Raw genomic sequence first — 27,494 nt, 5'->3', positions numbered from 1 at the left:
TCTGGTTCTACGTGTAGTGATTCTGGTTCTACGTGTAGTGATCCTGGTTTTACGTGTAGTGATTATGGTTCTACGTGTAGTGATCCTGGTTCAATGTGTAGTGATCCTGGTTCAATGTGTAGTGATCCAGGTTCTACGTGTAGTGATCCAGGTTCTACGTGTAGTGATCCTGGTTCTATGTGTAGTGATCCTGGTTCTATGTGTAGTGATCCTGGTTCTATGTGTAGTGATCCTGGTTCTACGTGTAGTGATCCTGGTTCTACGTGTAGTGATTATGGTTCTACGTGTAGTGATCCTGGTTCTACGTGGAGTGATCCTGGTTCTACGTGTAGTGATCCTGGTTCTACGTGGAGTGATTCTGGTTCTACGTGTAGTGATCCTGCTTCTACGTGTAGTGATCCTGCTTCTATGTGTATTGGTTCTGGTTCTACGTGTAGTGGTTCTGGTTCTACGTGTAGTTATCCAGGTTCTATGTGTAGTGATCCTGGTTTTACGTGTAGTGATCGAGGTTCTACGTGTAGGGATCCTGGTTCTACGTGTAGTAATCCTGGTTCTACGTGTAGTGATCGAGGTTCTACGTGTAGTGATCCTGGTTTTACGTGTAGTGATCGAGGTTTTACGTGTAGGGATCCTGTTTCTATGTGTAGTGATTCTGGTTTTACGTGTAGTGATCGAGGTTCTACGTGTAGTGATCCTGGTTTTACGTGTAGTGATCGAGGTTCTACGTGTAGTTATCCAGGTTCTATGTGTAGTGATCCTGGTTCTACGTGTAGTGATCCTGGTTCTACGTGTAGTGATCCAGGTTCTACGTGTAGTGATTCTAGTTCTACGTGTAGTGATCGATGTTCTACGTGTAGTGATTCTGGTTCTACGTGTCGTGATCCTGCATCTATGTGTAGTGATTCTGGTTCTGCATGTAGTTCTTCTAGTTCTATTTGTAGTGATCCAGGTTTTACGTGTAGTGATCCTGGTTTTACGTGTAGTGATCCTGGTTCTACGTGGAGTGATCCTGGTTCTATGTGTAGTGATTCTGGTTCTACGTGTAGTGATTCTGGTTCTATGTGTAGTGATTCTGGTTCTACGTGTAGTGATCGAGGTTCTACGTGTAGTGATCGAGGTTCTACGTGTAGTGATCCTGGTTCTACGTGTAGTGATCCTGGTTCTATGTGTAGTGATCCTGGTTCTACTTGTAGTGATTCTGGTTCTATGTGTAGTGATCGAAGTTCTACGTGTAGTGATCCTGGTTCTATGTGGAGTGATCGAGGTTCTACGTGTAGTAATTTTGGTTCTACGTGCATTGATTCTGGTTCTGCATGTAGTTATTCTGGTTCAATGTGTAGTGATCCTGGTTCTATGTGTAGTGATCCTGGTTTTACGTGTAGTGATTCTGGTTCTACGTGTAGTTATCCAGATTCTACGTATAATGATCCTGATTTTACGTGTAGTGATTCTGGTTCTACGTGTAGTGATTCTGGTTCTACGTGTAGTGATCCTGGTTCTATGTGTAGTGATCCTGGTTCTACTTGTAGTGGTCCAGGTTCTGCGTGTAGTGATTATGGTTCAATGCGTAGTGATCCAGGTTCTACTTGTAGTGATCCAGGTTCTACGTGTAGTGATCCTGGTTCTACGTGTAGTGATCCTGGTTCTATGTGTAGTGATCCTGGTTCTACTTGTAGTGATTCTGGTTCTACGTGTAGTGATTGTGGTTCTACGTGTAGTGATCCTGGTTCTACGTGTAGTGATCCAGGTTCTACGTGTAGTGATCCTGGTTCTACGTGTAGTGATCCTGGTTTTACGTGTAGTGATCCTGGTTCTACGTGTAGTGATGGAGGTGCTACGTGTAGTGATTCTGGTTCTACGTGTAGTGATCCTGCTTCTATGTGTAGTGATTCTGGTTCTATGTGTATTGGTTCTGGTTCTACGTGTAGTGATCCTGGTTCTATGTGTAGTGATCGAGGTTCTACGTGTAGTGATCCTGGTTCTATGTGTAATGATCCTGGTTCTACGTGTAGTGACTCTGGTTCTACGTGTAGTGATCGAGGTTCTACGTGTAGTGATTTTGGTTCTACGTGTAGTGACTCTGGTTCTACGTGTAGTGATCGAGGTTCTACGTGTAGTGATTTTGGTTCTACGTGTATTGATTCTGGTTCTGCATGTAGTTATTCTGGTTCAGTGTGTAGTGATCCTGGTTCTATGTGTAGTGATCCTGGTTTTACGTGTAGTGATTCTGGTTCCACGTGTAGTTATCCAGATTCTACGTATAATGATCCTGATTTTACGTGTAGTGATCCTAGTTCTACTTGTAGTGATCCTGGTTTTACGTGTAGTGATCCTGGTTCTACGTGTGGTGATCTTGGTTCAATGTGTAGTGATCCAGGTTCTACTTGTAGTGATCCAGGTTCTACTTGTAGTGATCCAGGTTCTACGTGTAGTGATCCTGGTTCTACGTGTAGTGATCCTGGTTCTATGTGTAGTGATCCTGGTTCTACTTGTAGTGATTCTGGTTCTACGTGTAGTGATTCTGGTTCTACGTGTAGTGATCCTGGTTCTACGTGTAGTGATCCTGGTTTTACGTGTAGTGATTCTGGTTCTACGTGTAGTGATCCTGGTTCTACGTGTAGTGATTCTGGTTCTACGTGTAGTGATTCTGGTTCTACGTGTAGTGATCCAGGTTGTACGTGTAGTGATCCTGGTTTCAACGTGTAGTGATCGAAGTTCTAAGTGTAGTGATCCTGGTTCTATGTGGAGTGATCTAGGTTCTACGTGTAGTGATTCTGGTTCTACGTGTAGTGATCCTGCTTCTACGTGTAGTGATTCTGGTTCTACGTGTAGTGGTTCTGGTTCTACGTGTTGTGATCTTGGTTCTATGTGTTGTGATCCTGGTTCTACGTGTAGTGATTTTGGTTGTGCATGTAGTGATTCTGGTTCTATGTGTAGTTTTCCAGGTTCTACGTGTAGTGATCGAGGTTCTACGTTTAGCGATTCTGGTCCTACGTGTAGTGACCCAGGTTCTACATGTATTGATCCAGGTTCTACGTGTAGTGATCCAGGTTGTACGTGTAATGATCGAGGTTCTGCGTGTAGTGATTCTGGTTCAACGTGTAGTGATGGAAGTTCTACGTGTGGTGATCGAGGTTCTACGTGTAGTGATCGAGGTTCTATGTGTAGTGATTCTGGTTCTGCATGTAGTGACTTTGGTTCTAAGTGTAGTGATCCAGGTTCTACGTGTAGTGATTCTGGTTCTACGTGTAGTGATGGAAGTTCTACGTGTGGTGATCGAGGTTCTACGTGTAGTGATCGAGGTTCTATGTGTAGTGATTCTGGTTCTATGTGTAATGATCCTGGTTTTACGTGTAGTGATTCTGGTTCTGCATGTAGTGACTTTGGTTCTACTTGTAGTGATCCGGGTTCTACGTGTAGTGATCCAGGTTCTACGTGTAGTGATTCTGGTTCTACGTGTAGTGATCCTGGTTCTACTTGTAGTGATTCTGGTTCTACATGTAGTGATCCTGGTTCTACTTCTAGTGATTCTAGTTCTACGTGTAGTGATCCTGGTTCTATGTGTAACGATCCTGGTTTTACGTGTAGTGACTCTGGTTCTACGTGTAGTGATCCTGGTTCTACTTGTAGTGATTCTAGTTCTACGTGTAGTGATCCTGGTTCTACTTGTAGTGATTCTAGTTCTACGTGTAGTGATCCTGGTTCTACTTGTAGTGATTCTAGTTCTACGTGTAGTGATCCTAGTTCTATGTGTAATGATCCTGGTTTTACGTGTAGTGATTCTGGTTCTGCATGTAGTGATCCAGGTTCTACGTGTAGTGATTCTGGTTCTACGTGTAGTGATCGAGGTTCTACTTGTAGTGATTCTGGTTCTGCGTGTAGTGATCCTGGTTCTATGTGTAATGATCCTGGTTTTACGTGTAGTGATTCTGGTTCTGCATGTAGTGACTTTGGTGCTACGTGTAGTGATCCTGGTTCTACTTGTAGTGATTCTAGTTCTACGTGTAGTGATCCTGGTTCTATGTGTAATGATCCTGGTTTTACGTGTAGTGATTCTGGTTCTGCATGTAGTGATCCAGGTTCTACTTGTAGTGATTCTAGTTCTACGTGTAGTGATCCTGGTTCTACTTGTAGTGATTCTAGTTCTACGTGTAGTGATCCTGGTTCTATGTGTAATGATCCTGGTTTTACGTGTAGTGATTCTGGTTCTGCATGTAGTGATCCAGGTTCTACGTGTAGTGATTCTGGTTCTACGTGTAGTGATCGAGGTTCTACTTGTAGTGATTCTGGTTCTGCGTGTAGTGATCCTGGTTCTATGTGTAATGATCCTGGTTTTACGTGTAGTGATTCTTGTTCTGCATGTAGTGATCCAGGTTCTACGTGTAGTGATTCTGGTTCTACTTGTAGTGATTCTGGTTCTGCGTGTAGTGATCCTGGTTCTATGTGTAATGATCCTGGTTTTACGTGTAGTGATTCTGGTTCTGCATGTAGTGACTTTGGTGCTACGTGTAGTGATTCTGGTTCTACGTGTAGTGATCGAGGTTCTACTTGTAGTGATTCTGGTTCTGCGTGTAGTGATCCTGGTTCTATGTGTAATGATCCTGGTTTTACGTGTAGTGATTCTGGTTCTGCATGTAGTGATCCAGGTTCTACGTGTAGTGATTCTGGTTCTACTTGTAGTGATTCTGGTTCTGCGTGTAGTGATCCTGGTTCTATGTGTAATGATCCTGGTTTTACGTGTAGTGATTCTGGTTCTGCATGTAGTGACTTTGGTGCTACGTGTAGTGTTCCAGGTTCTACGTATAGTGATTCTTATGTAGTTTTGTTCCGGTTCTTAATTGTTTCAGGTGGACCTATTCGGCACTCTTCAATATCTTATGTTTTTGATGTGTTGATGGTTTTTCAGGATGAGGTGATATCGGCACATGATGCTCTTCCTCAAAAGACGCCGCTGATGCTCAGCGAGGAGCCGAGGTAAAGGAGCGGGGCATCATGTCTGACAACGAGAAGCTTGATGATATTGATTATTGACTCATGTTGCAGGTCATTGATCGTGTTTAATCCAACAGAGCAGCACCGCACCTCCGTCATCAGTGTTGTCGTCGACTCTCTGGATGCTCGTGTGGTTGACGGGGAAACTGGTCGACCAATGGCTTGTCAGATCTCTGCGGTGTGGTCAGAGCTGAGCCGAGTGTCTGCAAAGGCCTTCCAAGTAAATCCTTGATGTGACTGATGATCGCTATTGATCACAGCAGCTCGGTTTCAACATGTCTCTCTTTGCAGCTTTCCTTCATCGCGGAACTTCCTCCTCTGGCTCTGACTATATATCATGTGACCAAAGCGCCTAGTGGCTCCACCCCCCGCGCTCGCTACACCGTCCATCGCCATGGTAAACTGGTGAATGTGCAATCCAAACATTTCCAGGTGTCCCACCTTCAGGGACTTGAGGTCAACACATCACTGGTGCTTAGCAACAAGCACCTTCAGTTATGGAGCTCCACGGAAACCGGCCTGCTGCAGGTGACCTGAGCAGAAAAGTCCTTTTAAATCCAGGTTCAGATCATGTTAGATCCGGATTAATTTCAGATTCAGATCAGATTTAATCCAGATTCAGACAAAATTAAATCCAGATCAGATTAGATCTAGATTGAGATTCGATTAAATTCAGATTAGATTAGATGCAAATTCAAATCAGATTAAATCCAAGTTCAGATCATATTTGATCCAGATTAATTTCAGATTCAGATCAGATTAAATTCAAAACAGATTAGATCCAGATTCAGATCAGTTTAGATTCAGATCAGATTAGATCCAAATTAATTTCAGATTCAAATCAGATTACATCCCGATTCAGACCAGTTAAATTCTGGGTTAAATTTCAGTTATATCCAGAATAAAATCAGATCAAATTCCAATTTAATTTAGATTTAAATACGGATTAAATTCAAATCAAATTTCAATTAAATGCAGAAAATAAATTCAGATTAAATCCAGATTTAATCCATATAAGATTAATTGTAAATCTGGATTCACTCTGGTTGACTTTTTGAATGAGGTTTAGTGCTACTCCTAGAATAATTCCAGAAATAATTCAGAATATGCCAGATCAGAGTTGAATCCTGGGTACATTTCAGATCAATCTGGTTTGACGACTCATCTGAAGAATTTATTGTTTTGTGAAACCAGAAGCTCCGCCTCCAGTCCGGTGTTGTCCGCCAGGTCCAAATCCAGTTTGTTTGGTATGGAACCAGGACCAGAAGAAACCAGGACAAGAGTGGAGCCTACCTGTTTCTGCCAGGGGAGGAGGGGGGCCAGGTGAGACCGGGACCTTGGTTCAGTCTGATCTGCATTGGACCAGAACTTTCTCTCTCTTATGTGATTGTGAATGTCTCTCGCCCTCATGCAGCTCTACTCATTCTCTGAGCCCCCCCTGGTCCGGGTCTCCAGAGGTCCAGTCTTCTCTGACATCACTTCCTGTTTTCAGCATTTCACACACACAGTCCGACTCTTCCACTTGGACGGTACAGAGTTTGTCTTGTTTCTGGTTCAGTTGGGTTCTGGTGGACCCTGCCGCTGGTTTTGTTGGGTTCTGGTGGACCCTGCCGCTGGTTTTGTTGGGTTCTGGTGGACCCTGCCGCTGGTTTTGTTGGGTTCTGGTGGACCCTGCCGCTGGTTTTGTTGGGTTCTGGTGGACCCTGCCGCTGGTTTTGTTGGGTTCTGGTGGACCCTGCCGCTGGTTTTGTTGGGTTCTGGTGGAACCTGCCGCTGGTTTTGTTGGGTTCTGGTGGAACCTGCCGCTGGTTTTGTTGGGTTCTGGTGGAACCTGCCGCTGGTTTTGTTGGGTCCTGGTGGAACCGGCTGCTGGTTTTGTTGGGTCCTGGTGGAACCGGCCGCTGGTTTTGTTGGGTCCTGGTGGAACCGGCCGCTGGTTTTGTTGGGTCCTGGTGGAACCTGCCGCTGGTTTTGTTGGGTCCTGGTGGAACCGGCCGCTGGTTTTGTTGGGTCCTGGTGGAACCGGCCGCTGGTTTTGTTGGGTCCTGGTGGAACCGGCTGCTGGTTTTGTTGGGTCCTGGTGGAACCGGCTGCTGGTTTTGTTGGGTCCTGGTGGAACTGGCTGCTGGTTTTGTTGGGTCCTGGTGGAACCTGCCGCTGGTTTTGTTGGGTCCTGGTGGAACCGGCTGCTGGTTTTGTTGGGTCCTGGTGGAACTGGCTGCTGGTTTTGTTGGGTCCTGGTGGAACTGGCTGCTGGTTTTGTTAGGTACTGGTGGAACCTGTTGCTGGTCTTGTTGGGTCTTGGTGGAACCAGCTGCCGGTTTTGTGATGTTTATAGTAATCTGTTTGCCCCAGGGCATGCTGGGAAATCCCTGGAGATTTCCAACATGGTGGACATCAGGTCAGAGTCCAACCGCGAGCTCGTGATGAGACTCATCAGCAACGTTGCCAGTGGCAACCGTTTCTATAGTGACCTCAACGGTTTCCAGGTGAGTGGATGTATTTATTTTTCCATTGAACCGTTTATTTATGAAACCTGAGTTTAATGGATTGTTCTGGCGGCATGTTGATGGTTCTGCAGATGCAGCAGCGGCGTTCTCTGAAGAAGCTCCCCCTTCAGGCCAACTTCTACCCGATGACCTCTGCCTCCTTTCTGCAGGACGCGTCCAGTCGGCTGTCCCTGCTGTCGGCTCAGAGTCAAGCCGTGGCATCGCTGCGTCCAGGTCAGTCTCTTCTGATCGGATACTGTTTTACATGTTTCCTGATTATCAATATGAGAGAGTTGGTTAGTCCAGAGACTGGAACCAGGAACAGGATTTTGTCTTATGAAGGAAACCAGTTATATCACTATGGTTACTGTGTAAATAACAATGGTTACTGGAGTTAATTAACACGGCAAAAGACACAGAATGGCTGTTCTCCACAGCAGGTTATGTTCTAGATAAAAGGTCACTTCCTGACCAATCAGAACTCTTGGATAATGACCACCCAGTCTTACAACATCATCAGTGTGAACTAGAACATCCTCAGTGGGAATCAAATCGAATCAAATCAAATCAAAGATAATTTATTCATCCCCGAGGGGAAATTCAGAGTTCAAGCCACCTCGTCCAAGGTTAGACATACAGACATGTAACATTAATGACAAAAGAGTAATACAGGACCAAGCTTAAGCTTCGGCTATGCAGCCAGTTTACCGGCGCTGCCTTCCAATAGATAGAACAGATACATTAGGATCATAGGGGGTCGAGGGCAAAAAAGGTCATGTAACTCTGGGTCCAAAAATACAGTGAAAAAAAACTCATACACTGAAGCACAAACTAAAGACACACAAAGTCCAGGAAGGCGGTGAGTCATGTGGGAGGGGGCTGGGGGTGGATGAGGAGGGGGACAAAGCATCTATGAACAGGTCTTCTTCCGTTCTCAGAGGGGGTTTCCTCGGCCCAAGGCCGCTGGGAAGCCGAATCCAGATATGATTGTTTGGGTTCCAGGCGAGGAAAACAATTTGCCCTCGGCCTTGAGTCCATAGCAGGTCTCAGGCTGGCAGCTCCAGACAGCCGAATGGGGGGGGGGTCAATTTCCACCGATTCTAGCAGACATTTTCTCCATGTTGTTATCGATTAGCTCTGGGACCAGAGCAAGATGACCAGTGTGGACCAGACTGGTATCCTGGTTATGGTCGAGTCCGGTAAACGTAAGAGTCTGTGCACTGCTAGCTCGGCCTGTACCGTTGCAGAATTCTGGCAGCCTGCCAGTTGTTGCCAGAATCTCACGGGTCTGCACACTGACAGCATCAACCAAGCAAGAGGCGGGGCTAGGGCTGGGCGATGTGACCTTTTAGTAATATCCCGATATTTTTATGGCATGTCACGATATACGATATATATCTCGATATTTACCTCAGCCTTGAATGAATGCTTTGGTGCATACAATCACATCAGAGAGATGATTTTGTGTCTCCATTAAAACATAATTGTTCATACTGCATTAAGATATGCTGATTTTAAACATTCATGCCAAAAGGATGAAATTGTAACGAAGCAAACTGATCAAACCGTATTTATTGAACAGTTAAAGCAGCGGCAGAAACATGTCATTTTAAAACAAAATAAAGTGCCTTTGCATGATGTAATAAATGCAACGTATGAAAATAGGGGCTCTAGGGGGGACTTTTCAAATGATGAACTATTATAAGGCTTTGCTTTATGGATACGTTTTTGAGTTGTCGTGTATTTTTTTTAATCGCAGAGTTTAGCGTAGAAATCAGTCTTATAATCCAGGCAGAATGACCTCGTATCGTCTCCAATAAACGGCTTCAGACAGCTTTTAATTCAGGGTTTGATTCCCACTCCTTTCTGTACTTTCTAGAGACATGACGAGCTAGATAAATATGCTTGTGTCACACACAGTGGATGAGGTGAGTAAGTGACAGAGGCTGTGAATGTAATCAGATAGAATTAATTATTTCTGCGTGACGTGAAAAACGTTGTAATTTACGTCCCACTCTGTAATCCAGAGCGGGATCAGTGGCGGATTTGGCTGTTCATTGTGACTGTAGGTGGAGTGGTGCAGGTGTCCTCTCTGCTCCTCTGACTGGCTGCAGCTGCAGCCGGAGCGACTGAGTGCTTTAGGACGGGGAGAGACTCTCCTTCTGACAATAACTTTACAATATGCGCTTTAAAGTCAGTCGCCAAATGTCGTGGAATTTATCCGATGAGAAATAAATCTATTAATCAACTGTTTTCTGTTCAGATTTATTGATCATGTACAGATGTTGCGAGCGAGAGGTCTCGAGAGCTCTGCCCCTGCTCAGAGTGTTACAGCGTTCTTTAAACAACCTCTGCCTGGCAGCACTAGTCAAAACAACTGCTAGCTTGGAGATAACAACAGTTAAAGCTGAAGCAGGCCTTGAACAGAACACTTGGTTTTATGCATGAATCTACTAGAGCAAGCTTACTGAACTACTCTAACTATGCAGAATATAAAACTTATACTACATAAAAAGAAGCTTAATAAATGAGTAACATATTAAAACAGGATTCCACCACAATTCCCCCTTTTGATCCTCTCCAGGATCAACACAAAAGAACCACAATACACAAACACAACAGAGCAAGAAAAAAACAAAGACAAAAAAAAAACAAAAAAAACAAAAAAAAAACAACAAACCCATAAAACATCACTAACTACCCAGAGAGATACAGGAAACCAAAACATCAGAATGCTCACACCCGGCAGGGTTTGAAGAGCATTTATCATAAAACATCCTGTAAGGAAAAACAATCACACATCAGCGTCAGAATCAGAACCACCATCACTATCAAAACAGAAGGGGAAAGGATCAGAGGGAGAAAGATCCGAAGTAGGAAGTGGGTCATACACAAGCTGAGGAATGCGCTGACCTAAGGCAGCATCAACCAGCCTAAGCAGCAGAGCCCTGATACACGGGATGCAACAGCATACACACAAAAGCAGCAAAGCAGAGAATGATGCAACCGAAGCCAGAACTGATGCAGCGAAGGCCCGAAATCTTCCAAACCCATCAAACCAGCCATTCCCAAAGGGGGCATCAATACCAGAGAGCACAGCCATCTTACTACTAAGGGATCTAAGGCCATCCATAGCACGAGTGAGCTTCCCCATAGGAGCAGTATTGTTAGGAATGTACGTGCAACACTGTTCCCCAAACAGAGAGCAGACACCCCCTCGCTCAGCCAAGAGCATGTCCAACGCCATCCTATTCTGGAAAGCCATCAGGGAGGTCGCCTTGAGCTGTTCATGGACCGCTTGCAGGCCATCTCGAGTAAAATCAGCTAATCTCTGAATGTTAAAGTGAATGAAGTTTAATCGGTTTACATTTTTATTTACGGTACACAATAAACAAACAGCTGACTCAAAACCCGCAGCAACCTGGTTCACCAGCTTGTACTGATCAGGAACACCCCGAGGAACCCCAATAGCATCTATGTAAGTGGGATCATCTGAGTCATCAGGGAGAATAGAGCGCCTGGCCCGAGCAACAGGAGAAGGGGGGGCTGGAGGGAAACCTGGGAAGACAGTAGTAGGTAAGAGAAGGGTGACCGGAGCACAAACTCCAGCCCATCGGGCTGGCAGCACACTCCGAAGAACCGGACCACCACACCACCACCAAAGGTCGGCCCGAGCTACAGAAAAATGCACATTAACAGCATACACACCACCGCACCATCCCCGGTCCACAACCCCAACAAACCCAGAACCGGGAGAGGAGCTTGTGAAGCAAGTGAAATTCTGCCGAGCCACACCTGAGTCAAATAGGGGAGGGGACTGAGTGCGGGACGTAACAGGGAAAGGAACATCCCAGGAAATGCACCTCGGAGAGGGATTCGTGGAAGATAGCAAATCAACCATACAGGCGGAGTCAAAACCAGACGGAGGGATGATTACACGCAATACAGGTCTGGGCCCCAGGCAGACTACACAAGCAACCCCAACAGACACCCCTACCTGCTCAGCTAGCAACAACCAGTTATTACTCTGAGCAGATATGCCCGTCATCACCTCAAAGTAATCATCCACTTCCAGGTCACCATTACGCACATCCAGCACCTTACTCAGGGCAGACTTGGGACCCGGGAAAAGACCAACGATGGGAACGTCAGCAGAGGACGAAGACAAGATACGAGGTGGCGACACAACATCACTGCAAAGAGAAAAACCCACAAACGGGTCCCGGCGAGGGCCTGGAATATACACAAATAACCTCATGTGATAACAGGAGTTATTAAAAGTGTTACCCCGATACCGACTAGGAGGAGGATGCTGTAAAAGGGGTTCAGAGGTAGTGTTAAAAGTGAACACCAGTGTAGTCTTAGTAAGGTCCAACTTCAACACACGAGACCACCTGCGAGAATTTTCATTATCCATGTAGGAGGAAGGAGACTAGTTAGTCCCAGTATAGGAAAAAACGGACCCCCAAGGAGACGCAGAAGCGGAGTCAGACAAATACCATTGGTAACCAGTCCACTGATCACCGCGCTTCTCAAAGAACCGGAGAGAGGACAGAGGAACACACATAAGGCGCAGACGTCTCAAACATGGAGGAGGAAGAGCCCGAGCAGGGGCTCTGAAGAACGCCAATCGGGGTATAAGAGTAGATGGGCTTGCTTATCGGAATCCACCTAGACACCCGGCGACCACGGGATAAAGGAGACGCTGTAGGGAGAGGCAGAGGGGTGGTTGCCACAGTGAGGTTAACAAGAGGCAAAGCAGATTGATTAAAGAAGACAATAGGGAACACAATGATTACAGCAAAAATGACCAAGCAACACATTGAGCCTTTTAATGACCAGCCATGAACCCTGAATGGGTGCCAGGGTCGATTCCTCTCCATGATGCCGGGTGGGCGGAACTTGCGTTGGAGCTTGGCACGCTACTGTTGCAGGTGGACGCTAATTTCACTCCACACTGATATTGTTTGAGAACGGTGGCTGGTCTTCAGGTGTGAGAGTAGACTGTCTCACTACCCACGCTACCACAGGGATTATTCTGCCCTCTGCTGGGTGGTGCGTTACACTGCTGCGACAGAGGTAGCAGCAAGGCAAGGAGCAGAGTTCACCTTACACTGAGGATGTACAGAAGTGAAGGCCACAGGTCTTCAGATGTGAGAGTAGACTTTCTCACATCCAACACCACCACAGGGGATTATTCTGCCCCTATGTTGAGTGGGGTGACAACGCTGCTAGGGTGGACCAGAAGCAGCTAGAGGAGCCTCAGCGGGAGGAGGCACCTTCCTGCAATGAGTCGTGTGCACCCACGTGGCTCTCTCCCCCACCTTCACTGCAGTCTGAGTGATCAGGAGAACCTGGAAGGGCCCCTCCCAACGCCGTTGATTCCACCTCCGTCTCTTGAAGGTCTTAACCAGAACGAAGTCCCCAGGTCTAAACGAATGGAGCTGTCCCTCCGCGGGCAAAGGGAGGGATGCTGACACCTGTGAGCGGATTCCTGAAAGAGTTTTAGTCAGGTTAGCAAAATACGACAACATGTTGCTCTCACACAGAGCCGTATCAGGAGGCGGAGCCTTGGGTGGGCCCATCCCAACGTTCGGTGGAGCTGCAAACAGAATCTCAAAAGGACTGAGGTTAGATCTTTCCCTCCTACGCATGCGCATATACATCAGCACAATGGGAAGGGCCTTCGTCCAAGGGAGGCCTGATTCCGCACAGTACTTCGCCAGTTTGTTCTTCAGGGTCCCATTTTCCCTCTCAATTGCTCCCCCACTCGTCGGACTGTAGGAGCAGTGTTTCCTGACATCAATGCCTAGATGCAGGGAAATCTGAGACAGTGCCTCATTAGCAAAATGAGTTGCACAGTCACTGGACAGACGTCCAGGGAGACCCCAGCGAGGAATTATTTCAAACAGTAGGGCCCGCGCCACAGCAGATGCATCTGCCTTCGAAGTGGGAAAAGCCTCAACCCACTTAGACCACATGTCCACAACAACAAGACAATACCTCTTTCCTTCAGAGGGCGAGAGTTTAATGAAGTCCATCATTACATGTTCAAACGGCCCTGCAGGGGGTGGATGTGCCGCGCTGTGAGCGTCCCGTGCCTGCCTGCCCAGATTGTGGGAAGCACAAACCAAGCACGCCTGGCAGTACCGCCATCAGGCCCAAACCAGCCCGCATCAGAGCAGGTGGCACCCGCTTTCCTCCATAGACGCTTATCATCCTGCGAAGTCAGGGACTGCATCGCAGAGAGGGAGGACGGAACCTCTGAAGACACTGCAACAAGAGAAAAAGAAGACATCCGAGAGGACAGGGGGCCCCGAGCAGCAGCATCCGCCCATGCATTCCCTGTAGAAACGGGGTCTGAACCGTTAGTGTGAGCAGAGCACTTACATACAGCAATCTGTGAAGGAAGCAAAATAGCAGATAAAAGCCTGTCGATCAGAGCATGATAGAGCACAGGTTTACCGTCCGACCTGAGGAAACCACGGTGTTTCCAGAGCACCCCAAAATCATGCACAACCCCAAACGCGTAACGCGAGTCAGTCCACACGGTCACCGTCCTGTCCCGAGCCAGTGAGCAAGCGCGAGTGAGTGCCACGAGTTCAGCAGCCTGCGACGAGAAATGAGCCGGGAGAGCAGCAGCCTCCACGACATCAGTAGCGGAGCAAACGGCATACCCAGCATAAGTCAGAGTCCCGAGAAGCAGAGCCGTCAACATAAAAAACCAAGTCAGGACCCACCAGAGGCCGGTCAGAAAGGTCAGGCCTGGGGGTGCAAAGGATGGTCAGTTCAGCCACACAGTCATGGGGTGTGCCATCGTCAGGAGTGGGCAGGAGGGTGGCCGGATTGAGAACAGTGCAACGCTTCACAGTGACATTAGGGAGGCCCAAGAGGCTTGTGTGATACCTCAGGAACCGCGGAGCGGAGAAGGGCGAAGTTCTGTGCTCGGACAAGATCAGGTGGACTTCATGAGGGACCAGCAAGGTGAGATCAGAGTAACCAACTATGTCCCTTGAAGCAGCCAGAGCTCTGTCAGCTGCAGCCACTGCACGCAGACAGTGAGGCAAACCAGCAGCAACCGGATCCAGTTTACACGAGAAACAAGCAACTGGTCTCATAGAGCCACCGTGGTCCTGAAGGAGAACAGAAGTCATGCAACCTCCACGCTCACTCACGGTCTGGGTGAATGGCTTAGACGGATCAGGGAGCCCCAGCGTAGGAGACTGAAGGGCCGACTTCAGGGCCTCAAAGGCCGATGAGGCCTCCGGAGTCCACTGCAGCCTCGCTGACATGGGCAGGGAATGTGTCAGGGCACGAAGGGGTTTGGAGTACTCTGAAAAGTTAGGAACAAAGGCTCGGCAGTATGAACAGAGTCCTATGAACGAAAGGAGCTGCCTCACCGTCTCAGGCTTGGGAGCCTTTTGAATCGCTGTGAGATGTTTCGAAGAGAGACGCCTGCCCTGCCCAGAGACGCAGTGACCCAGAAACACAACCTCAGGTTGAGCAAACTGCATCTTCCTTTTGCTGACCTTGTGACCCTCCGCCGCCAAGTGGCAGAGCAGAGCCACAGTGTCAGCCACACATTGCTCCCTTGTCGGCGCACAAAGAAGCAAATCATCCATGTACTGGAGGAGGGCAGACCCCCCCGTCAAAACCAAAGAAGACAGAGAATCGGCCAGGGCTTGGTTATACACAGTGGGTGACTCACAATACCCCTGTGGCATCCGAGTGAAGGTGTAGCCCGGCCCGCAAACTGAAATGCAAACCAAAACTGAGATCCCTTGTCCACAGGAACGCTATAGAAGGCATTGCTCAGGTCGATCACCGTAAATCACTTGCGGAGGAACTGTAGACAAGATGGTATGAGGATTTGGCACCACCAGAGTGCGAGCATGCACTGCTGCATTTACGGCAGTAAGATCCTGGATAAAACGCCACTCCTCTGGTGCAGGGGGCTCACGGTACTTCCTAATCGGCAGAATGGGCGTGTTAACAGGAGAGTCATCACAAGGCACTACCACACCCGACTGCAGGAGTGAATGAAAAACCGGCCGTATGCCTGCAATTGCTTCAGGCCTCAGGGGATACTGAGCCCGGCGAGGGCGAAAGTGAGACTTAGGCGTGACCACCAACGGTTGACAGTTCTTTATGAGTCCAACATCATAGGGATGGGAAGCCCACACACAGTCAGGAACCGAACCCAATTCAGGGAACTGGCCATCCTGTGAAGGGGAAGAAACAAGAGAGGCAGTCAGAGAAGTATGGATGACGTGAAGCGATCTCAGAGCTGGAAGCTGGAGCTGACATGGGGTTTTGCAGACGTTCAAGGAAGGAGAAAACAAGACCGAACTGTCAGAAGTGGGCAGCCAATCTGATGCAGATAGACAGGCCCTCATCCAGGGCCCTAGGTCCTGCCAGTCATCCGATTTCCCAAGAGCTACATGAGGACTGCTATTCTGCACATCAAACAATTCCTGCTGGTCTGGAGTAAGCAGAATAGAGAGGGCACATCTCGTGGAGGACCAAAACAGATCTCTGGAGTGTACAGCATCTTCTATGCCTGCAAAGAAATGTTTTTCAAAGCCAAGGTCAGGAGCACAGGCCACGTGTGCAGCGCAATGAAGACGCTCTGCAGACATATACTGTGCAGCATGTGAAAGCCGCTCGCGTGCCATAGAACACAGCTGTTCAGACTGCTCTGAGTTTATCCACCACTGGTAGATAAACACGCCGCCTGAAGATACATGATTCACTAAGGAGTAGGCAGATTTAGAATTGGGATAGACCTCCACTCCAAGTGGGGTCGAACGAAGTTCAATACTCATAGCAATCATAAGATCCCGTCCCAGCAGATTAAATGGACAGCATTTAGAAAGCAAGAATGAATGTTTGAATGAGGGAGCACCATCTGAGGAGCAAGTAAGAGGAACAGTAAAGTTTTCCTTTACTTCCGAACCACTTGCACTCACAGAATAGAGATACCTCCCACTAAGGCTGGTGTTCGGCAGGTCAGATTGGCGAATCACTGAAAATGTTGCTCCAGAATCAACAATAAAACTGAGTTTCTTTGTTCCAACAGTCAACATCATTGTGGGCAGATTTAAAATACTCTCTTCAGTGGGTGTTTGCAGCAGTGTACGTGTTGGTGTGTGTGTTGGTGTGGGTGAGCACTTATCTGTGTGTTCTGGCGCCAGAGAAGGGCGGTCCTCAGTCGAACTCCCCTCCGAAGCTCCACCCTGCTTCACCTCTCAGTCTGCCAACTGGGGTCTGGCCGGTCCCCTAAGTCCTCCCCTTTCCCCATTGCGGAAGTAGCCACGTCTACGACCTCTCCCCCTGCGACGCCGAGATTTCAGGGGGCACTGCAGAGCCCAGTGGCCTGGTTGGAAGCAACAGTAACAAACGTCATCACGTTGTTGCATGTCAGGAAGTGGATAACGGGTTCCCACGTGTGAGAGGAGGTGGAGCTGCGTCTTGTGATGAGTGTCCTCCTTTTTCTGCTGGTCCTTAGCAGCTTTGTCATCCCGCCTGCGCTGCTGGTGTTTAGCATGGCGAACCACATCAGCCAGACGCACAGATGAATCAAAACAACCCACACGAGTCCTTGACCGCGTCAGCAAGCCGGGGGTCCATGTTGCTGAGAAACCGCTGCTTCAGAAGGCCCTCATAGGGGCCCATGCGAGCGTCGGGGTACCCCAGGGGTTTCTCTAAACCACTATGAGCATCAAAAATAATTTGCAAATGTTCCAGGAAGTCCTCCACGGCTTCACCTGGCTTCTGCGTGCAAAGACTGATCTTGGAAAGATCACTGGTAACTGGGAAAAAGTCTCTGACAGACTGCAGAAACCGAACAACCCACTCCCTGTAGTCAAGGTCTTGGTCCTGTGTGGACTCCTGGTTCCATGCAGGGGTCGCCGGCTGGAAATGCATGTTGAACAGGGGTCTCAGAGGAGAGAATTGGGAGGGGGTGAGGACGTTCATCATGCCTCGACCCAATTCACCAGAGGTGGGAGTGAAATCCCGGATAAACTCCTCCAACGCCTTGGCAAGAACATCTCCTCCCTTTTCAGGAGGCGGCAGGTGTTTTGCAGCCTTTATGATATCATCTGGAGTCCACACTCGGTAAACAAACATTGGAGCCCCATGTGGTCCCCCCCACCTGTACCATCGGCAGTTGGGGAACCTGAGCCATCTTCTGCTGTCTAGTATGGCTGGAAATAGGAGGATCAGACTGTGTGGAACTGATGGTGCACTGTGCACCAAAGGCCCCTGCAAGGTTGTCCTGTAGCGACGCCTGGTGGACTGGACTGAGTACCGGAAGTGGGGGAGTGGCAACACATGGCACAGCCTCGGGCGACGCCTGGTGGACTGGACTGAGTACTGGAGGTGATGGGGTGGCGACACGTGGCACAGCCTCGGGCGACGCCTGGTGTACTGGACTGAGTACTGGAGGTGATGGGGTGGCGACACGTGGCACGGCCTCGGGCGACGCCCGGTGTACTGGACTGAGTACCGGAAGTGGGGGAGTGGCAACACATGGCACAGCCTCGGGCGACGCCTGGTGGACTGGACTGAGTACTGGAGGTGATGGGGTGGCGACACGTGGCACGGCCTCGGGCGACGCCTGGTGTACTGGACTGAGTACTGGAGGTGATGGGGTGGCGACACGTGGCACGGCCTCGGGCGACGCCTGGTGTACTGGACTGAGTACTGGAGGTGATGGGGTGGCGACACGTGGCAAGGCCTCGGGCGACGCCTGGTGGACTGGACTGAGTACCGGAAGTGGGGGAGTGGCAACACGTGGCACAGCCTCGGGCGACGCCTGGTGGACTGGACTGAGTACCGGAGGTGATGGGGTGGCGACACGTGGCACGGCCTCGGGCGACGCCTGGTGGACTGGACTGAGTACCGGAGGTGATGGGGTGGCGACACGTGGCAAGGCCTCAGCCTCAGACGATGACGACTGCGCGCTGCTGTGGTGTGAGCTCGGTCCATCATCTTTTGTCTCCCGATAGTGCTGATCAGTTGGACAATAAGGCGGAAGGGCGGAGTCCAGAGAGTAGTCGACTGCAGATGCCCACATGGATGTCTGTAATGACGGATAAAGAGAAGCTGAGGTTCCTGGTTTAACATTAGGTTTCTTAGCAGGCCTCTCCTGTCCCTTATCACCATGTGCTACTCCAGACATAACTGTCTGGCTTTTCCTCTGGCCCTTACTTCCTCTCAATTCACACTCTTGTTCCCATTTCTTTAGACATTCATTCATTCTGTACATCATTTTCACATCTTCACTCTTAACCGTTTTTCTTTCCAACATCTTACAGCGTTCTTTTTCTAGTTCATCTCTCAACTTCTTTAACTGGTTCTTACTAAGCGATCCACCATCAGGAAACCCGAACTTTTCACACCACAAAACGAGAAATTCACAACATTCATTCCCATATTTCTTTTTCATCAACATCATAATAGGTGAATCTGGTTTAGGTTGCTCCTCCTTTCCCCCTATAGTCCCCATCGTCACCTAGTCTTATATTTCTGTTATGTCAGTCCTAAAAGTCTGCTCACAGGGCTTCGTTTAGTAACCTGATCTCGCACTCACAGGGCTTCTTTTTGGAACCTGATCTTGTATTTCTACTCACAGGGCTTCGTTTAGTAACCTGATTTCGCACTCACAGGGCTTCGTTTCGGAACCTGATCTCGTATTTCTACTCACAGGGCTTCTTTTTGGAACCTGATCTTGTATTTCTACTCACAGGGCTTCGTTTAGTAACCTGATTTCGCACTCACAGGGCTTCGTTTCGGAACCTGATCTCGTATTTCTACTCACAGGGCTTATTTTTGGAACCTGATCTTGTATTTCTACTCGCAGGGCTTCGTTTCGGAACCTGATCTCGTAGTACTACTCACAGGGCTTCGTTTCGGAACCTGATCTCGCACTCACAGGGCTTCGTTTCGGAACCTGATCTCATAGTACTACTCACAGGGCTTCTTTTTGGAACCTGATCTCACAGAGTCTATGTCTCTAAGTGTCTATTTGTCAAAGTCAGTCCTGGGGAAAAAGAGCGCAACCACCAGTATTATGAAAACAGTCGACAATTTCATAACAAATCTGTTTCAGTTTGATTAGCATTAAGAATCACTCAGTCTATAATATTATTTCAAAACCACTCTGAATTATAATTTGGAAAAATATACTTCTCACCAGATAAACCCACACGTGGGTTGAGATCCCTTAGTGATCGACCGAAACCGTTGACTGTGGCCCTCGTCACTCTCAAGGCCTATTCGAGGTTTGAGGATGAATCTGTTTGGATCCAGGTGGCCTGCCCCTCAGTCCGGTCCCAGAAGAAGCACATGGGATCCCACTTCTGACACCAAATTGTCGTGGAATTTATCAGAAGAGAAATAAATCTATTAATCAACTGTTTTCTGTTCAGATTTATTGATCATGTACAGATGTTGCGAGCAAGAGGTCTCGAGAGCTCTGCCCCTGCTCAGAGTGTTACAGCGTTCTTTAAACAACCTCTGCCTGGCAGCACTAGTCAAAACAACTGCTAGCTTGGAGATAACAACAGTTAAAGCTGAAGCAGGCCTTGAACAGAACACTTGGTTTTATGCATGAATCTACTAAAGCAAGCTTACTGAACTACTCTAACTATGCAGAATATAAAACTTATACTACATAAAAAGAAGCTTAATAAATGAGTAACATATTAAAACAGGATTCCACCACACCAAAACACCAGGAAAGTCTCCAATAACTCCTGTAAAAGTCGCTAGATTTGTCGCTAGTCGCTTTTCACAAGAAGTCGCCAGATTTAGCGAGAAAGTCGCCAGATTTAGTGAGAAAGTGGCTACACGCTGCCTCTCATGACGTAGCACGTAGCTCACGTTATGTACGTAACGAGGTGCGCTTGCTTTAACTCTCTGTGCAAAGCGGTGCAGAGTCGAGGAGGAGGGAGGAAACCCCGCCCACAGCTAAAAACACCTGCGTGACAACAGGATACTCCAATATGACGAATATAGGCATTTTCTATATCGCACAGGGGACTAGCCACGATATCTCCAGTATATTCGATATATCGCCCAGCCCTAGGTGGGGCTTGAGTAAACAATCAGGCCCACTGATGTTTGACGAGTCTCTCAGCCAATGAACTAAGAAGCAGCCGGACATCCACACTGGGTTTTGGGAGGATGAGTGGGACCAGTCCGGGTAACTGGTCTCACGGTGCAGTCGAGGACGTGCTGCACACATCACAGCAAGTCTGCACTCGTTGGCTAGTTTAATTTTTTCTGTCTGTGTGTGTGTTTATGATTAGATGTGTGTTTAGGATTAGGTGTGTGTGTGTTTAGGATTAGATGTGTGTTTAGGATTAGGTGTGTGTGTGTTTAGGATTAGGTGTGTGTGTGTGTGTTTAGGATTAGGTGTGTGTGTGTGTTTAGGATTAGGTGTGTGTGTGTGTGTTTAGGATTAGGTGTGTGTGTGTGTGTTTAGGATTAGGTGTGTGTGTGTGTGTGTTTAGGATTAGATGTGTGTGTGTTTAGGATTAGATGTGTGTGTGTGTGTTTAGGATTAGGTGTGTGTGTGTTTAGGATTAGATGTGTGTGTGTTTAGGATTAGGTGTGTGTGTGTGTTTAGGATTAGGTGTGTGTGTGTTTAGGATTAGGTGTGTGTGTGTTTAGGATTAGATGTGTGCGTGTGTGTGTGTGTTTAGGATTAGGTGTGTGTGTGTGTGTGCGTGTGTTTAGGATTAGGTGTGTGTGTGTGTTTAGGATTAGAGGTGTGTGTGTGTGCATGTGTTTAGGATTAGGTGTGTGTGTGTGTGTGTGCATGTGTTTAGGATTAGGTGTGTCTGTGTGTTTAGGATTAGGTGTGTGTGTGTGTGTTTAGGATTAGGTGTGTGTGTGTTTAGGATTAAATGTGTGTGTGTGTGTGTGTGTGTGTGTGTAGGATTAGGTGTGTGTGTGTTTAGGATTAGGTGTGTGTGTGTTAAGATTAGGTGTGTGTGTTTAGGATTAGGTGTGTGTGTGTGTTTATGATTAGAGGTGTGTGTGTTTATGATTAGGTGTGTGTGTGTGTGTTTAGGATCAGAGGTGTGTGTGTGCGTGTGTGTGTGTTTAGGATTAGGTGTGTGTGTGTTTAGGATTAGGTGTGTGTGTGTGTGTGTGTGTGTGTGTGTGTGTGTGTGTGTTTATGATTAGAGGTGTGTGTGTGTTTAGGATTAGGTGTGTGTGTGTGTTTAGGATTAGATGTGTGTGTGTGTGTGTTTAGGATTAGATGTGTGTGTGTGTGTGTTTAGGATTAGGTGTGTGTGTGTGTGTTTAGGATTAGGTGTGTGTGTGTGTGTTTAGGATTAGGTGTGTGTGTGTTTAGGATTAGGTGTGTGTGTGTGTTTAGGATTAGGTGTGTGTGTGTGTGTTTAGGATTAGGTGTGTGTGTGTGTGTTTATGATTAGGTGTGTGTGTGTTTAGGATTAGATGTGTGTGTGTGTGTGTTTAGGATTAGATGTGTGTGTGTTTAGGATTAGATGTGTGTGTGTGTGTGTTTAGGATTAGATGTGTGTGTTTAGGATTAGATGTGTGTGTGTGTGTTTAGGATTAGATGTGTGTGTGTTTAGGATTAGGTGTGTGTGTGTTTAGGATTAGATGTGTGTGTGTTTAGGATTAGATGTGTGCGTGTGTGTGTGTGTTTAGGATTAGGTGTGTGTGTGTGCGCGTGTGTTTAGGATTAGGTGTGTGTGTGTGTGTGTGTGTGTTTAGGATTAGAGGTGTGTGTGTGTGCATGTGTTTAGGATTAGGTGTGTGTGTGTGTGTGTGCATGTGTTTAGGATTAGGTGTGTCTGTGTGTTTAGGATTAGGTGTGTGTGTGTTTAGGATTAGGTGTGTCTGTGTGTTTAGGATTAGGTGTGTGTGTGTGTGTTTAGGATTAGGTGTGTGTGTGTTTAGGATTAGATGTGTGTGTGTGTGTGTGTAGGATTAGGTGTGTGTGTGTGTTTAGGATTAGATGTGTGTGTGTGTGTTTAGGATTAGGTGTGTGTGTGTTAAGATTAGGTGTGTGTGTTTATGATTAGGTGTGTGTGTGTGTTTAGGATCAGAGGTGTGTGTGTGTGTGTGTTTAGGATTAGGTGTGTGTGTGTTTAGGATTAGGTGTGTGTGTGTGTGTGTGTGTGTGTGTGTTTATGATTAGAGGTGTGTGTGTGTTTAGGATTAGGTGTGTGTGTGTGTTTAGGATTAGGTGTGTGTGTGTGTTTAGGATTAGATGTGTGTGTGTGTGTGTTTAGGATTAGATGTGTGTGTGTGTGTTTAGGATTAGATGTGTGTGTGTGTGTTTAGGATTAGAGGTGTGTGTGTGTTTAGGATTAGAGGTGTGTGTGTGTGTGTGTGTGTGTTTAGGATTAGAGGTGTGTGTGTGTGTGTTTAGGATTAGATGTGTGTGTGTGTGTGTTTAGGATTAGGTGTGTGTTTAGGATTAGGTGTGTGTATGTGTTTAGGATTAGGTGTGTGTTTAGGATTAGGTGTGTGTGTGTTTAGGATTAGGTGTGTGTGTGTTTAGGATTAGGTATGTGTGTGTGTTTATGATTAGAGGTGTGTGTGTGTTTAGGATCAGAGGAGTGTGTGTGCGTGTGTTTATGATTAGGTGTGTGTGTGTTTAGGATTAGGTGTGTGTGTGTTTAGGATTAGGTGTGTGTGTTTATGATTAGAGGTGTGTGTGTGTTTAGGATCAGAGGTGTGTGTGTGCGTGTGTTTAGGATCAGAGGTGTGTGTGTGTTTAGGATTAGGTGTGTGTGTGTGTGTTTAGGATTAGGTGTGTGTGTCTGTTTAGGATCAGAGGTGTGTGTGTGCGTGTGTTTATGATTAGGTGTGTGTGTGTTTAGGATTAGGTGTGTGTGTGTGTAGGATTAGATGTGTGTGTGTGTGTGTTTAGGATTAGGTGTGTTGTGTGTGTGTTTAGGATTAGGTGTGTGTGTGTCTGTGTTTAGGATTAGGTGTGTGTGTGTTTAGGATTAGGTGTGTGTGTGTTTAGGATTAGAGGTGTGTGTGTGTTTAGGATTAGAGGTGTGTGTGTTTAGGATTAGATGTGTGTGTTTAGGATTAGGTGTGTGTGTTTAGGATTAGGTGTGTGTTTAGGATTAGGTGTGTGTGTGTGTGTTTAGGATTAGGTTTGTGTGTGTGTGTTCAGGATTAGGTGTGTGTGTGTGTGTTTAGGATTAGGTGTGTGTGTGTGTGTGTGTGTTTAGGATTAGAGGTGTGTGTGTGTGTGTGTTTAGGATTAGGGGTGTGTGTGTGTGTGTGTGTTTAGGATTAGATGTGTGTGTTTAGGATTAGATGTGTGTGTTTAGGATTAGGTGTGTGTGTTTAGGATTAGGTTTGTGTGTGTGTGTTTAGGATTAGGTGTGTGTGTGTGTGTGTGTGTTTAGGATTAGGGGTGTGTGTGTGTGTGTGTGTGTTTAGGATTAGATGTGTGTGTTTAGGATTAGGTGTGTGTGTTTAGGATTAGGTGTGTGTGTGTGTGTGTTTAGGATTAGGTGTGTGTGTGTGTTTAGGATTAGGTGTGTGTGTGTGTGTGTTTAGGATTAGAGGTGTGTGTGTGTGTGTGTTTAGGATTAGAGGTGTGTGTGTGTGTTTAGGATTAGGTGTGTGTGTGTGTGTGTTTAGGATTAGGTGTGTGTGTGTGTGTGTTTAGGATTAGGTGTGTGTGTGTGTGTGTGTGTGTGTTTAGGATTAGGGGTGTGTGTGTTTAGGATTAGGGGTGTGTGTGTTTCGGATTAGAGGTGTGTGTGTGTGTGTTTAGGATTAGGTGTGTGTGTGTGTGTTTAGGATTAGGTGTGTGTGTGTGTGTTTAGGATTACGGATGTGTGTGTTTAGGATTAGGTGTGTGTGTGTTTAGGATTAGGGATGTGTGTGTTTAGGATCAGGTGTGTGTGTGTGTGTGTTTAGGATTAGGTGTGTGTGTGTGTGTTTAGGATTAGGGATGTGTGTGTTTAGGATCAGGTGTGTGTGTGTGTTTAGGATTAGGTGTGTGTGTGTGTTTAGGATTAGGGATGTGTGTGTTTAGGATCAGGTGTGTGTGTGTGTTTAGGATCAGGTGTGTGTGTGTGTGTTTAGTATTAGGGATGTGTGTGTTTAGGATCAGGTGTGTGTGTGTGTGTTTAGGATTAGGTGTGTGTGTGTGTGTGTTTAGGATTAGGGATGTGTGTGTTTAGGATCAGGTGTGTGTGTGTGTGTGTGTGTGTGTGTGTGTGTGTGTGTGTGTGTTTAGGATTAGGTGTGTGTGTGTGTGTTTAGGATTAGGGATGTGTGTGTTTAGGATCAGGTGTGTGTGTGTGTTTAGGATTAGGTGTGTGTGTGTGTTTAGGATTAGGGATGTGTGTGTTTAGGATTAGGTGTGTGTGTGTGTGTGTGTTTAGGATTAGGGATGTGTGTGTTTAGGATCAGGTGTGTGTGTGTGTGTGTTTAGGATTAGGTGTGTGTGTGTGTGTGTGTTTAGGATTAGGTGTGTGTGTGTGTTTAGGATTAGGGATGTGTGTGTTTAGGATTAGGTGTGTGTGTTTAGGATTAGGTGTGTGTGTTTAGGATTAGGTGTGTGTGTGTGTTTAGGATTAGGTGTGTGTGTGTGTGTGTGTTTAGGATTAGAGGTGTGTGTGTGTGTGTGTTTAGGATTAGGTGTGTGTGTGTGTGTGTGTGTGTGTGTGTGTGTGTTTAGGATTAGGGGTGTGTGTGTTTAGGATTAGGGGTGTGTGTGTTTCGGATTAGAGGTGTGTGTGTGTGTGTGTTTAGGATCAGGTGTGTGTGTGTGTGTTTAGTATTAGGGATGTGTGTGTTTAGGATCAGGTGTGTGTGTGTGTGTTTAGGATTAGGTGTGTGTGTGTGTGTGTTTAGGATTAGGGATGTGTGTGTTTAGGATCAGGTGTGTGTGTGTGTGTGTGTGTGTGTGTTTAGGATTAGGTGTGTGTGTGTGTGTTTAGGATTAGGGATGTGTGTGTTTAGGATCAGGTGTGTGTGTGTGTTTAGGATTAGGTGTGTGTGTGTGTTTAGGATTAGGGATGTGTGTGTTTAGGATTAGGTGTGTGTGTGTGTGTGTGTTTAGGATTAGGGATGTGTGTGTTTAGGATCAGGTGTGTGTGTGTGTGTGTTTAGGATTAGGTGTGTGTGTGTGTGTGTGTTTAGGATTAGGTGTGTGTGTGTGTTTAGGATTAGGGATGTGTGTGTTTAGGATTAGGTGTGTGTGTTTAGGATTAGGTGTGTGTGTTTAGGATTAGGTGTGTGTGTGTGTTTAGGATTAGGTGTGTGTGTGTGTGTGTTTAGGATTAGAGGTGTGTGTGTGTGTGTGTTTAGGATTAGGTGTGTGTGTGTGTGTGTGTGTGTGTGTGTGTGTGTGTGTTTAGGATTAGGGGTGTGTGTGTTTAGGATTAGGGGTGTGTGTGTTTCGGATTAGAGGTGTGTGTGTGTGTGTTTAGGATTAGGTGTGTGTGTGTGTGTTTAGGATTAGGTGTGTGTGTGTGTGTTTAGGATTACGGATGTGTGTGTTTAGGATTAGGTGTGTGTGTGTTTAGGATTAGGTGTGTGTGTGTGTGTTTAGGATTAGGGATGTGTGTGTTTAGGATCAGGTGTGTGTGTGTGTGTGTTTAGGATTAGGTGTGTGTGTGTGTGTTTAGGATTAGGGATGTGTGTGTTTAGGATCAGGTGTGTGTGTGTGTTTAGGATTAGGTGTGTGTGTGTGTTTAGGATTAGGGATGTGTGTGTTTAGGATCAGGTGTGTGTGTGTGTTTAGGATCAGGTGTGTGTGTGTGTGTTTAGGATTAGGGATGTGTGTGTTTAGGATCAGGTGTGTGTGTGTGTTTAGGATTAGGTGTGTGTGTGTGTGTGTTTAGGATTAGGGATGTGTGTGTTTAGGATCAGGTGTGTGTGTGTGTGTGTGTGTGTGTTTAGGATTAGGTGTGTGTGTGTGTGTTTAGGATTAGGGATGTGTGTGTTTAGGATCAGGTGTGTGTGTGTGTTTAGGATCAGGTGTGTGTGTGTGTGTTTAGGATTAGGGATGTGTGTGTTTAGGATCAGGTGTGTGTGTGTGTGTGTTTAGGATTAGGGGTGTGTGTGTGTGTGTGTTTAGGATTAGGTGTGTGTGTGTGTTTAGGATTAGGGATGTGTGTGTTTAGGATTAGGTGTGTGTGTGTGTGTGTGTGTGTGTTTAGGATTAGGTGTGTGTGTTTAGGATTAGGTGTGTGTGTGTGTGTGTGTGTGTGTGTGTGTTTAGGATTAGGTGTGTGTGTTTAAATGCTAAAAGCAATAAAGTTTGGCTTGTTTGTATTTAGGGTTGCAAATGGAAGGAAGGTTTCCAGAAACTTCCGGATGTTATTTAGTTGTGAATAGAAATGATTGAAATGAAAAGGCCTCGTGGCCACCACTGAATTCTCATCTTGATGAAGAAAATAACAAATCCTGGTCAGCTGCAACATCATGTGACCAAACATGGAGGAAGCAGGAACCGTTTCCTTGTCACCGCCCAGTCTGGGACAGGTGAATCAGGTGCAGGTGTGAGCGCAGGTGACCTCTGACCTCGCCTGTACAGGTGAGCTGGAGGTGGTTCTGGACCGGCGACTCCAGCAGGATGACAACCGCGGTCTGGGTCAGGGAGTCACCGACAACAAGCTGACAGCAAGTCTCTACAACCTGCTGCTGGAGGACAGAGGGGGCGTGGCCAAGGTATGGGCGTGGTCATTATATGAGGGGCGTGGTCAGTTTGAGTGGGGGTGGGGCATTGCGATCGTGACATCAGAGTAAAAAACAGTTCACTGTCACAGGAAGTGGGAGGAGCCTCAGTGGAACACCTGTCCATGCTCGCCCACCTGGCCTCGCTCTCTCTCTGCCACCCACCCATCTCCATGGTTGCCCCGAGCAACAGCGAGGTCCAGAAGTTGCGCCCCTTCCTGCCACTGGGATCATCCCTGCCGTGTGACGTCCACCTGCTGAACCTGAGGACGCTGGAGGACGCACAGGTGAGACACACCTGGGAGAGAG

The 27,494-nt window shown here is 47.1% G+C and overlaps 1 protein-coding gene across 2 annotated transcripts in view; it reads left to right on the top strand.

Annotated features, from left to right (window-relative positions):
* Nucleotides 1-27,494, top strand: part of man2a1 (mannosidase, alpha, class 2A, member 1) — a 100,448-nt gene that overhangs the window by 71,572 nt on the left and 1,382 nt on the right. Inside the window, exons 14-22 of one of the 2 annotated variants that reach the window (XM_079256742.1) lie at nucleotides 4,907-4,974; nucleotides 5,044-5,212; nucleotides 5,284-5,520; nucleotides 6,187-6,315; nucleotides 6,407-6,521; nucleotides 7,348-7,481; nucleotides 7,574-7,715; nucleotides 27,046-27,179; nucleotides 27,278-27,472. In XM_079256742.1, the coding sequence (XP_079112868.1) occupies nucleotides 4,907-4,974; nucleotides 5,044-5,212; nucleotides 5,284-5,520; nucleotides 6,187-6,315; nucleotides 6,407-6,521; nucleotides 7,348-7,481; nucleotides 7,574-7,715; nucleotides 27,046-27,179; nucleotides 27,278-27,472 (1,323 nt within the window). Of the gene's footprint in view, nucleotides 1-4,906; nucleotides 4,975-5,043; nucleotides 5,213-5,283; nucleotides 5,521-6,186; nucleotides 6,316-6,406; nucleotides 6,522-7,347; nucleotides 7,482-7,573; nucleotides 7,716-27,045; nucleotides 27,180-27,264; nucleotides 27,473-27,494 lie in introns of both variants that reach the window. The other variant, XM_079256743.1, reaches the window with a different exon arrangement.

The sequence above is a fragment of the Telmatherina bonti genome (assembly GCF_933228915.1).
Source record: "Telmatherina bonti genome assembly, chromosome: 17".
Classification (NCBI taxonomy): Eukaryota; Metazoa; Chordata; class Actinopteri; order Atheriniformes; family Telmatherinidae; genus Telmatherina; species Telmatherina bonti.
This window is presented reverse-complemented; position numbering and strand designations above follow the sequence as displayed.